Here is a 13,464-nt window from a genome sequence, read left to right on the forward strand (position 1 = left end):
AATGGACTATCAAAGGTCATTTTAGTATCTCTCCTACTCTTTTTTTTTTAGTGTAGGTTTTTACTTTCATTTGAACATTTTTATTTTTTATTTTCTCCTGTTCTCCACTTTCAGGTGTATACATTAGAAGAACTACAGGTCATTGCAGACTTGTGTATAAAACACGACACACTCTGTATTAGTGATGAAGTTTATGAGTGGCTGGTGTTCTCTGGAAGCCGACATGTAAAAATAGGTACTGTGAAACTAATGCAGTAAATTTGTCTGTTTGTAATATTACATTGGAACAAAATAAACTTTATTGCCCATGGGGAATATGGGGAACAAAAATCATCCTCAGACTGCTTTGGAGTAAAACCCTGGGATACATATGGCATTGTTTGGGGAAGCAAGTGTAATCTGCAAACTATTAAAGTTGTTCTAAATGCAGAAGTTTTTTTTTAATCTTCATGCATATTCTATACATTAACATAAAAAGCCTTCTGTGTGCAGCAGCCCCCTTAATAGTTATATGAGCCCCATCCAGACCCAGCAATATTGCACGAGAGCCTCGACTGTCCGAGATTCTCCCTCATTATTGGCTAAGACCGCAGCGGGCACCAGTGGTTCCCTTTTGCTGTCAATCAAAGTCAGTGAGCCAATAAAGAGAGCAAGGGGGTGTGGCCGAGCCGCACCTCCATGTCTGCATAGACACACACAGCAGCGGCTGGGTTCAGGTACCCCCTAGCAAGCTGCTTGTTCTGGGGGCCCTCGGCAGGAGAGAGGGGCCAGCACTGCCGGTGAGGGACCCAGGAAGAGGAGGATCTGGGCTTCTCTGTGCAAAACTACTGAAAAGAGCAGGCAAGTATGACATGTCTCTTATAGTTTTTTTTTTTTTTTAAATAACACTTTAATATCACTTTAACCTCTGGTATACTTCACTGGGACCACTGTTGCAAATCAGTTCTGTCTCTTCTATCTGACTGTTGAGGTAATTATCCCTATAGAAGTCTTGTGACCTGACAGTAGCGGCATTCCCAGTTATGGATTCCACAAAAAGTAATAGTATTTACACATCATTTCCCTCAGTTTGTGCTTCCTGATGTTCACCTTTAATAAGGTAATTACAAGCTAAGGGATGAAGTGCAATTTGCAGCACTAAAGTACTATTAAACCCTCAATGTGTGTGTTGGTGTTATGTTTTTTTTTTTTTATTGAATTTTCACATGCCTTAAAGAAGCTTTAATTTCAACTTTGACAAATGTGAAAATGTCAGTTAGTCCAATTCTGTAGGTAATGAAAAAACATTTGTCTTTAAAAAGGAAGTTCAGGATTTAAAAACATTTATACTCATCAAGGTGCATTCAGCATCACTCCGATGCTGTATCTTTCCCCCATCGGCTCTGTAGTAAGAACCAAGTAATCAAACACTGCTGATTGCTCAGTTCTCCCCCTCCACTCTGAATAGAGAGCTGTGACTCTCAGTCAATGGCTTTCTGCTCTCCCCTTCAGCGCTCACTGGAGAGCTGGGCTGTGGAGGGGGCGGGAGGGGATAGCTCAGGCTCTCTGTGGGTCACTGAGAGGCTGAGGCAGGTGGCGGCATACCCACCATATGATCACAATCTTTTTAGAGCCTGGACCAGCTCTGTCACATCAGCCAAAAGCAGGCTTCAGCTCTAAGTCTGCTGAAAACGGATCATAGGAGTGCAAAAAGGAACTTTGACCATACTGCTTTAAGTAGTGCTAATGCTGAAATTCTTATCTATATCTCTATGTTCATCCCACAAGCAGGGGGGTATGCATTGTGAACCAGTTAGGCTTTGTAGCATTGTTCAGCACCATCAATCTAATAACTATTCAGACCCTGGGAGCTGAAGGGGGAAGCATTAAAGCCACTTACCAGAGGTGAACACTACAGGAATGCTATATGATATTACAAACATTTGGCAGGTTTAAGGTTCAATATGCATTTTTGTTCAGTATTTTTATTTGTAAAACGTTATTTGAATTGCAGAAAAGTTGTTAATCTATTAACCGCTTGCCGACCGGCTCACGCCGATATATGTTGGCAGAGGGGCACGTACAGGCATAGTAACGTACCTGTATGTTGCCCTTTAAGAAGAGGTTTGTGGGCGCGCCCGGCGCAAGCTCTGTGAGTGTGATTGCGGGTTCCGCAAACATCGAGTCTGATGTAAACAAGCATGTCCCCATTCTGCCTAGTGACACTGATCACCGCTCCCTGTAATTGGGAGCGGTGATCAGTGTCATGTCACACATAGCCCCTCCCCCCACAGTTAGAATCACTCCCTAGGATACACTTAGCCCCTACAGCGCCCCCTAGTGGGTAACCCCTTCACTGCCAGTCACGTCTACCCAGTAATTAATGCATTTTTAATCAGACTGATCGCTGTATAAATGTGAATGGTCCCAAAATAGCACCAAAAGTGTACGATCTGTCCTCCATAATGTCGCAGTCACGATAAAAATCGCTGATCGCCACCATTACTAGTAAAAAAAAATAATAATAAAAATGCCATAAAACTACCCCCTATTTTGTAGAAGCTATAACTTTTGCGTAAACCTATAAAATCAATAAACGCTTTTTTTTTACCAAAAATATGTAGAAAGAATACATATTGGCCTAAACTGAGGGGAAAAAAAAGATTTTTTATATTTTTTGGGGGGGATATTTATTGTAGCAAAAAGTAAAAAAGAATGCGTTTTTGTTTGTAGCACAAAAAAATAAAAACCGCAGAGGTGATCAAATACCACCAAAAGAAAGCTCTATTTGTGGGGAAAAAAGGACGTAAATTTTGTTTGGGAGCCACGTCACAAGACCGCGTGATTGGGAGTTAAAGCGACGCAGTGCCAAATCGCAAAAAGTGCTCTGGTCTTTTGCCAGCCAATTGGTCCGGGGCTTAAGTGGTTAATCCGATTTGTTATTTTGAATTTGACTGTCATTGGCTGGTGTAAAATTCTGAGTATTTGTAGCCAATATTTTTATTCAGATTCAGAATGCAGTTCATAAGATAATGAGGATTTGGCATGAAGGCTGCTTTCAAAGTTGGCATAAGTAATTTGTATTAGGCCAGGGACACGCACTATAACTATATGTGTGTGATAGAGATAGATATATAATATATATCTATCTATCTAGATATTATATATAATGTACAAGGATCAGTTTGGGTACGTTGACATTTGCCTTAACAGGCTGCCCTAACAAAGCACACATTTATGCGTGACCTAATTCGCATTAATTCACCGCAAACGTTTTACTCCTGACTAATGCTGCTGTTATTCTGAAACAGTTAATGTAGTGTCCTGTATTTCTTATTCCAGCAACTTTACCAGGAATGTGGGAAAGGACTATAACAATAGGAAGTGCAGGAAAAGCATACAGTGTTACAGGATGGAAGGTAAGACTTGTGCCACACGGTAAAGGTGATTTTTTTTTTTTTTTTTTTTTTTTATTGCTTCTGAATTATTGTCACTCTGTAAGTGTTCCACAGTTTTTTTTTTTTTTTTTTCGTGGGAGCACTGATTTCCAGATCTTACAGTTCAATAATACAGCCGGCCCTCACTGTGTTGGGGCCCAGAACTGACGTATGCTAGTAAAACTATAGGTGAATGCAACTAAGTGCAGCAAAATAGGCCATCGAGTAAATAAGATGCACAACATAGATAAGCTCACCTTGCTGCATGGATACATTACAAATGTTTGCAATCTGTGTGTGCTTGAATAAATGTCACTCCTGGCGGCCATAGAAGATGATCTCTAAGGTTTGTAGGTAGTGACTCTACTTGGTAGTGGTGGTGAAGTGTAGGGAAAATGGTGAACTGTCAGCACAGACCTGCTGAGCAAATGCTGTACTGGGCCGGCATAGGTCATCGTAATAAAAAGAGCATTCTGGGCCCAGATACAGTAAAAATTTCAAATATTTGTTACTACACTATATGGATAACTGAGTTTGGGCTTTTTGGCATATCTCCATAATACCCTAGCCATTTAGACCACACAATTTGAAGCCTGGACCAAATTAAGCAGAGTGAGTACACTTCAGTTAACTTGATTATAATGCCGTTACATTGTTGAATTCAGAGCAAGATCTGAGAGCTAGGAACATTCACAGGTACACATTTCTCTTTTGCCACATTATTTGATGTTTGGATCAATTCACGAAAGGATTCTGCATGTGATATGAAGGTCACGTGACTCATTTTTCAAAGTAAAGCATGAGATAATAAAACAGTCAATTTGTCAAAGTAAAATATCAGATGTGAGCTAAATACAGCAAAAAATAAAGTTAATTCATTAAAGTGATATTTAGACCCCTTTCACACTGTCACCCATAACGTTGGCGGTAAAACGCTGCTATTTTTAGCGGCGTTTTACCGTCGGACTTGTGGCGCATTTCGGCCACTAGCGGGGCGCTTTTAAGGGTTAAAACCGCCCGCAATGCGCCGCAATAGCAGCGTTTTGCAGGCGGTATAGCCGCGCTGCCCCATTGATTTAAATGGGGAGCAGCGGTGGAGGAGCAGTAAATAACACCGCTCCTTCACTGCTCCAAAGAAACTGCTGGCAGGACTTTTCCTGACATCCTGCCAGCGCACCACTCTGGTGTGAAACCCCTTGGGCTTGCACACTGGAAACAATGGTGCAGCTATTTTTAACGCTATAGCGCCTGCAAAATGCCCTTGTGTGAAAGGGGTCTAAAGGATATGTCATACTTGCCTGCTCTGTGCAACGGTTTTGCACAGAGCAGCCTGATCCTTCTCTTCTTGGGTTCCCTGCCTTTCGGTCCAGGCTCCCCCCCTTGACCAGTGTTCCCAATGGCCAGCCGTTTGCTATAGGGGCACTGGTTGGTGCTCGCTCCCAAGACCTGCTCTTATGCGTCCATAAGAAACATAGAGCTGCAGCTCGGCCTTACTTACCTCTCTGTTTTTATTGGCTCCCTGGTTTTGATAGACAACCGTGGGAGCAAATGGCTCCCGCTGCTGTTCCAGCCAATGAGGAGAGAGAGACCCAGGACAGTCGAGACACCCGTGTATATCACTAGATCGAGAGGGGGCTCAGGTGAGTATTAGGGGGGCTGTGGGGGGAGCAGCACATGCAAGGTTTTTTACCTTCATGCAAAGAATGCATGTAGGTAAAAAAACAGGCTTTACAACCACTTTAAAATAAATTCACTGAAGAACACACTTTTTTTTTTTTTATCACATGGTAGTAGGCAGTCAATATTTTAGCAATGTACAAAGTAACAATGAAGGGAACTCTGCACTGGCCAGTGCATTAAAGTGGTTGTAACCCTAAAAAAAATCCTGTCCCTTTAAGGCATGAGATATAGTACAGTGCTTTTGTTATGTCAATTGTCCCTTTCTATGTTATACATAACCTGGTTGATCCTGCCTTTTCCGTGGTTCCCCTGTGTGTAATGACCACCCTTATCATTGCTGCTGATCCCTAATAGCATGGTCAGATGATGTACCTCCGTCATTCTGCTGTGTATTCAGCGGCTCTGCATCTCCCCCTCTCCCCCTGTCCTTTCCGCACAAGTATGAATGGAACCTAAAGCTTGTCAGATTTGTGTTGGGTCTTTTTGTTTGTTGGGAAGATTTCACCTTACCACTTGTACCTGTGCCAACGGTCACTGGGACAGGAAGTGTGGGGTAATATCCCTAACAGAGACACAGATAGGAATGAAACCCTGATAGAGGTTCAAACTCTTCCCTATTCTATGAAAGGATTGGCAGGAGATTTAAGGGGCAGGGTGTCTATGTATCGTGATCTAATCAGAGTTCTAAACATTTATCAGATTGCCAAACTAGCTGTGCTGCTTTTTTTTCCTCTTTCATAGCTTGGTTGGTCCATTGGTCCTGAGCATCTCATTAGACACTTACAAACCGTCCATCAGAATGTCTTGTACACCTGTGCTACTCCTTTACAGGTAAGTATAAGGCATGAATCCTGAGTCAAGACCTGAATTTTAATTGCCAGAATATCTTGTTCTGATGTTTGCTGCCTAATTTCATGAAAGTGTTGTTTGCTTTTTAAGTGAGTACACAGTTTTCATTATTATTTATTTAAATGTTTATGTCAAAGCAAATCTTTTAAAATGTATCTAAAGCAAAATTTCTTTATCTTAATCATGCTGTACAGGATAAAAAGGATTCATAGACCCTGGGTTATAGGCTCGAATGTTCAGGTGAATAGGTATCTCTTGGTATCTCTACTATAACCCTACCCCACTCCCTGAGTCCTCAGTTTTGTGCTAGTGTCCCAAGTTAATGGACCTCTTCAGCCTCATGGAGAAATCTCTCCCTTTATTTTCAATTTTCTCATTCAACTCTTCACTGGCTTCTAATGTCACAAATAGAACCGTGCATCTAGATCAGCGCAATCTTGGCAAATCTTGGGAGCCATACCCTGGACCACATGATGGGGGGATGACCTGTGATGTTGCTTCGAGCACTGGATTGTGCATGGGCACACACCTTGGCACTTGGTGCAACGCCTGCAGGCAGCAGCATGGTGTTGTGTCTAGGGCAGTGATCCACCCCTATGGAACCCAGTCCCTGAAGACCACTTCTGGGGTATGCCAACTGTGATGGGTTAAGCCTGGCCTTTTATATACAGTCCCTTATTGTAGACAGAGTCACACTGTTTGTTTGCTTCTGATGTTTACTGTTAAATTATAGGGCGATTATTGAATTGTATTCACTATGGTGTTAAGTTCTCAAATTTGGCATTCAAAAACTCACCCACTCAGAGCTTTGTCTCAGGTTAATGACCAGGTGTATATCATATCACAGGTCGCATATTTTCCCGTCGCTTCTGCCTAGAACCTTTATAGAGAAAAAAAAAAACGGGAAGAGCCCAAAAGATATTGTTCAGAAAGGATATATCGGATGAAACAAGATTTTATTTATAAATATCCACATCACAAAATGAATTTATTTAGAAAAATGCATATAAATATAAAGCACCACCTCCAACCCAGATAATTTTAAAATTAAGACAAGGTCTTAATGAGACACCGGTGTCTACCATAAACACTCATCCGCACCTTTTATTCATCCCATACCAATCAATCTACTAGGAATCGGTTGTAAAAATGAAACCATAATCAAAAAAATATACTGATTCAAAAGTAGAGAATCAATACAAAGAATGAAAAGTCATATTAAGAGAGTATAGCATTTGTATAAGTGTAAGTGCCAGTGCTCACATCACACAGAACATATTGATGTCTTGCTTTGCTTACATGTTTTGCTTGTAACCAAGCTTCCTCAGAGCATGCGCAGTCAAGATCTCCTATGTCCTTAAGTATTTGCACTGTTAATTGAATAATTTGCAATCACAGACATCACTGACATCCTGACCTCACTGCACCCAATTAGACCTTCATTCTTACAATATACAGACCCAACATTAATATTAGATGATCCTTCATTGCCACATAAACACCACAGAATAACATATTCTATAAATAGAATCCAGAGTGTATCCTAAATAGAGCACAATTATAAGTAACCACATCTTCCCATAGTCATCCTCCCACCGATATACATCCATACATTTGGCACAAAATATACATCAAGGGAGGTACAGACTACATGCCTAGATAAATCACAGGTCCAAAAATTTGGCATTGAAGACCAATAATAAAAGGAAGGAAAAGAAATAGTAATAATAGTAAAACAGGAAAAGAGAGAAGGCAAAGTAAGAGGAGGGAAAGGAAAGAAAGAAAAGAAAGGAAAGAGAGGCAGGAACCACAGGGCATATGAAACACCAAACGACCTCCATTATGATGTATCAAAAATGTATACAGACAGTGTCTACCTATCTTTCCTTATTGGATAGTACACTTAATAAAAAGTAGAGGCGTTGACCATATTCATCAAGTGTTCCATGAGGTCCCTTATTACTGTTCCAAAAATACCAACAGATTACACTCGTTGTTCAACCCCAGAGGGCTGCATACAACTTGAATTGAAGATTTTTTAGCTTTTCTAATAGAGGCATGGGAATAGCCTCTGTCACGAAATCTCCCATAGAGTTCATCTGCTTCATTTTTAGAATCGTTCAGGTCTGAGCAGTTCCTCCTGGTGTGGAGGAACTGCCCAACCGGAATTCCCTGTATTTGGATGGTGACTCAAAGCCAACATTAAAGTATTTGCAGCCGTTTCCTTTCTAAATGTTTTAGTTTGTAGCTCATCTTTCTCAACATTATTAGTAAGGTCCAAAAAAGGAAGTCTTTCCGAGTCAAATGAATATGTCAACTTGATGTTTTTATTATTGCTATTCAGTTCCTCAATGAACAAAGCCAATTCTTGGGGCGTCGTCTTCCCCCCGACCATGAACAGGTCATCGATGTACTTCAGCCACAGGTGACAGTGGCCGAGGTACATCAACACGAGGGGTACACCAGGTCCTTTTCCTATAGCCCCAAATGCAGACATGCATATGATGGGGCCCAAGGCGCCCCCATCTATGTGCCCCTGATTTGCTGATAATTGACACCGAGAAACAAAGCAATTGTGTTCAAGCATGAATTTCAAAATAGCCACAATAAATTCGTTCTGCGCAGCGAGACATGGAAATTTATTTTCAAGAAAATGCTGGACCGCTTTTAAGCCCCACTCGTGTGGGATCGAAGTATATAATGACTCTACATCGATCCTCACGAGTAGGACTCTTGATGACACAATGACAGTCTCACGTTTATGCAACACATCCTGTGCATCCTGAACAAAGGATGGAAGTTCACACACAAGTTCTTTGATCAGTGTATCTGCGTATTTGCCCACCCTTTCTAGTGGGCCTTTTATAGCCGATACAATTGGTCTTCCTGGTGGTCTGGTGATAGACTTATGAAGTTTGGGAATCATATAAAAAGTAGAGGTATTAAACTCATGTACACACAGAAAGTCAAATTCCTTTCGTGTGATGAGATGTTCCTCTAAAGGCAAACTTAATTTAAAGTTTAGATTAGCTACAATTCCCAAAAAGGGGCTAGAAGAGAGTCTCAAATTAAGCTGCATATTGAGTCTGGGAGGAGACGTAAGCTTGTCAACTCCTTCTATTCAAGTCTATGGTAATGTATAAAAACAAAGTCATTTACCTGACAGATGAATCTGCCCACAAGGAACTCTCAATGGTGCTGAAACATTGCAGTTTTAGCATCAAGAGTCATATTTTTTATTTATTTTTTTAAACAATTTTATATTTAACGTTGACAACTTGTACTTTTTGATTTTCCCTTAATTTAAAGTGCTTGTAAAGGCTCAAGGTTTTTTTTTTTTTTTTTTTTTTTACCTTCGTGCATTTTGTGCATGAAGGTAAAAACCCTTCCGTGTGCAGCAGCCCCCCTAATGCAGCCCCATCTCGATCCATCGATGTGCACAAGAGCCTTGGCTCTCTGGGGACTCTCCCTCTTCATTGGTTGAGAGCAATGGGAGCCTAGCTTTCCCTGTTTTCCATTCTTTCCAAGTCTCCCTGTTGGCACTGGCTGTGTGTTATACAGTGGCACAGACTTCTAGCAGACGATCAGTGGCCTCTTCCCAACAGGTCAGATCTGCTGTGTCCAGGCCCTCTATTCCATCCGGCTTCACAGTCTCTGGCTCTATCTGCATAGCTTTTGAAGTCTAGGTCATGAAAGATAGAGGAAAAGAGTCTGGCCCTACTTTGCTAAAAGCTGAAAAGGCCACTTCCAGGAAGGTCTACCATCATACTTGGAAATTCATCTTTGCCTGGTTGAACACAGGCACGTTAATTCCAGAGATTACTTTGTGTCTTGCATTCTGGTCTTCCAACAGTCAGGTCTTGACCAGAACTTGGTCTTAAAGTGATTGTAAAGTCAGAAGATAATACTTACCCGAGCCCCATCTCTGTCCAGCGATGTCCACAACTGTCTTAGCCGTTCGAGACTCTCCCTGCTTATTGGCTGAGACACAGCAGCAACGCCTTTGACTCCTCCGGCTGTCAATTAACGTCAGTCAGGCAATCAGGAGAGGGAGGGGGCGGGCCAGGCTGCAGCTCCATATCTGAATGGACACAGGGAGCTGTGACTTGGCTCAAGTGCCCCATAGCAAGCTGCTTGCTGTGGGGGCACTCAACAGGAGGGAGGGGCAAGGAGCACAGAAGAGGGGGATCTGGTCTGCCCCTTGCAAAACCACTGCTCAGAGCAGGTAAGTATAACATCAGATAGCAAGAAATCATGCTGCAAGTTTGAACATGACTTGCTAAGCTATTGCTAGACTTGCCAGGCTTCACAAGTTTGTTGCACAGTTGCAGCAAGTCCACATTGCATGATTCCATATCAACTTTCTTTACAAACAGTCTGCTGCAAGTTCTGGTTCAGTTATGTTGTGCAGTAGTCATCCCACCACTGGGGTCACTGTGGTTGAATTTCCATGCAGCAGACTAGCAGAGCTTTTGCTGTAGACTTACTACTGCAACTTTGCTCTTGTTAGAGATTTGCCATGCACATTTGATACAAATTGTAAAAGTGTCAACTAGAACTTGTACATCAAGTGCTCTGCAAGTGTATAACTTGCCAGTGAAAATATGCAGCAAGATAACAGATTTACAATTCAACACCACCATGCATTTGTGGTAGGTCATCCTTGCTATCTGGGACATGTTTGTTGCTTTTAGTAAAAAAAAAAAAAAAAAACTAGACTTTACAATCACTTTAAAGTGTTACTGAAGATCTTTTTTTGGTTTTGCACAGAGCAGCCCCAATTCTCTTCTTTTGGGGTCCCCTCCGGTGATCTTGGCAACTCCTCGGAGGATATCAGCAGTGACCATAGAAAAAAAAAAAAAAACAACTGGCAGGCTGGTTGTAATAAATCAACAATACAACCAGCTTTCCCTTTGATGGGTCAAAAAGTCGGCTGCTTGAGCAGGATCCATCTGTGGCTGGCTTTACCGCTTTACCCCAAGTTCTCTATAGTGTAACTTATGGGTCTTCAAACTAGGGCCCTCCAGTTGTTCAGGAACTACAATTCCCATCATGCCTAGTCATGTCTGTGAATTCAGAGTTTTACAATGCCTCATGGGATATGTCCTTTTGCAACAGCTGGAGGGCTGTAGTTTGAGGATCCCTGGAACTGCTTGGACCACTATACTGTAGATGTTTCAATGTGACAATATTTTTTTTTAATCTCCTTTACACTTACTAAACTGATGAAACTTGTATCCAATCAGGCAAGCCCTTGCACTATATTGTTCGGGAATCAGAGACCAGGTGACTGGTAGATTGTGGTCTGGGCTTGCTGACCTGCCATCACAGAGTATCAGAGTGCAATGCACAGGGACTACTTGTAAAGTTGGAGCTGTAGTAGAAAGCAAAAGTTGAATAAGCCGATGCCAGCTCTGTAGTGCTGGCTCCTGGCCCATGCGGAGTGATACCAACTGCATTCCATCTTTTATCCTGTCTCCAGAGTGGTGCCAGCAGCAGGAGAGAAGAGATCTTCAGGTCAGTGTGAAGCAACATACTGGGCAGAATAGTACATGGCTGCTTTCACACTGATGTGCTGTGGTTTACCCACACCACGGGTGCAGTGGAGTGTACCTGCAGCTTTCCTGTGGGTTTTTTGCACTTAGCCGTAGACCTCAATTATATCCTGCGAGTATGGTGCACTTTCTGAATGCAGGAGTCTTGGCGCGTTTTTTGAAAGTGCACCACATCTGCAGGATATAATAGAAGTCTATAGTAAAACCCCATATTTAAGACATGTTTTTACCACCCCTGCCCCAACTACACCCCCTTTAGCTACAGTGCCCAGGGGTATACTAATGTCCCAGCCGCAGCAAGGGTTATATACGCCCTGCCATGGTCGGTGGTTGTAGCAGCTGCCAAGCATGACTCATTCAAGTGAATGAGGCTGCTCTGCAAATGCCCTGCAACATTGTGCAGTACAGCAAACAAGAGGTTAAAGCAGGCAGCAATGTGTTGCTTTCTCACCACCTGCTTTAACCCCTTGGACCCAGAGGAAGCATTAAATGCGGAGCGCTTCCAAAGTTGCCCCATTTACTTGAATGGGTCACATTTGTTACGGTAGCAGCCACCTAAAGCAACGGGGGGTTTAATTCTTGCTGTAACATGTAGAAACATAGAAAAGTGATGGCAGAAAGACTGAGTAGTCCATCGAGTCTACCCATTTTTTTATTATTATTATATTTTTTAAAGAGTTTTTTTTTTTTTTTTTTTTTTTTTTTTTGGGGGGGTGTTGGTTGTTTTTATTTCTTCATTAACCTTGTTGTCTGACGATATGATCTATGCTTATCCCAAGCATGTTTGATGGTAATCTCACTACCTCTGGTAGTTTTACATATAGGTTAAATAGAACAGGACCCAGTACAGAGCCTTGTGGTACCCCACTAGTGCCTGGTCTCTGTTCTGTGTAAACCCAATTTACCACCACACTCTGGTGTCTATCCTTTAGCCAACTGCATATCTACTGAACCACCCAAGGGTTAAGTCCTAGCTTGTACAACTTTCTTATTGGATCATTATGTGGAACTGTATCAAATGCCTTGCTGAAATCCAGATATGCTATGTCTACAGCACCACCCTGGTCCAAAACATTAATAATAATAATAATAATATAGTCAAAAAATGTAATCGGATTAGTCTGACATGATCTGTCTTCAGTAAAGCCATGCTGCTTTGGGTTCAGCAAGCTGTGTATTTTTAGGTGGTCAATGATCCTTTTCAGAAGTGATTCAATTAACTTGACTACAATTGATGTTAAACTCACTGGCCTGTAATTGCCACCTTCTACCTTGCTGCCCTTCTTGTGGATAGGTACAATATTAGCTGTCTGCCAGTCATGGGGAACCACTCCTGTTAGAAGTGATTGATTAAAAACAGCTGTTTCTTGTTATGGGGGAAATAAAACAGCCGTTAATGGTCCAACAACTTCTCTTAGAACTCTGGAATGAATACCATCAGGACCCATTACTTTATTAAGATTTAACTGAGCCAGTTCCTCTGCTACCTCATTCTCTAGAAATCATAGAAATGAACTGTCATTACTAGAACCAATATGATTCCCCAACTTGTTATCCTTAGTCCAATTTATTTCTGAGAAGACTGAACAGAAGTAATTGTTTAAATGATTTGCTACATCCTGATCCAGTTTTAATTTGAGTGATCCCATTGTATTTTTTTCTTCTATCGCTAATATACCTAAAAAAGGTTTTATCTCCTTTCTTAATAGACTTAGCAATTTCCTCCTCCTTCCTGTGCTTTGGCAGCACTGATAATGTGTTTGGCCTCCTTTTTTGCCTATTTTTATACTACTCTCTGTCAGCTACAACTCCTGTTTCATTGAATCTTTTATATGCTTTTTTTTTTCCTTTACTATCCTACTTACCCTTTTTAGGGAACCATATTGTTTTTTTCTTCCATTTTATTCTTACTAACTCGCCTGACATATAATCTGGTTGCCTCCAGGATAGTAGACTTTAATAGT

At 41.6% G+C, this 13,464-nt stretch overlaps 1 protein-coding gene across 6 annotated transcripts in view; it reads left to right on the top strand.

Annotated features, from left to right (window-relative positions):
- Window positions 1-13,464, top strand: part of KYAT3 (kynurenine aminotransferase 3) — an 85,363-nt gene that overhangs the window by 58,797 nt on the left and 13,102 nt on the right. For all 6 annotated transcript variants that reach the window (XM_077452955.1, XM_077452951.1, XM_077452953.1 and 3 more), the window contains 3 exons: window positions 115-235; window positions 3,322-3,398; window positions 5,838-5,927. In XM_077452955.1, the coding sequence (XP_077309081.1) occupies window positions 115-235; window positions 3,322-3,398; window positions 5,838-5,927 (288 nt within the window). The remainder of the gene's footprint in view (window positions 1-114; window positions 236-3,321; window positions 3,399-5,837; window positions 5,928-13,464) is intronic.

The sequence above is a fragment of the Lithobates pipiens genome, unplaced genomic scaffold (assembly GCF_037356315.1).
Source record: "Lithobates pipiens isolate NorthernLeopardFrog02 unplaced genomic scaffold, aLitPip1_a1.2 Scaffold_23, whole genome shotgun sequence".
Classification (NCBI taxonomy): domain Eukaryota; kingdom Metazoa; phylum Chordata; class Amphibia; order Anura; family Ranidae; genus Lithobates; species Lithobates pipiens.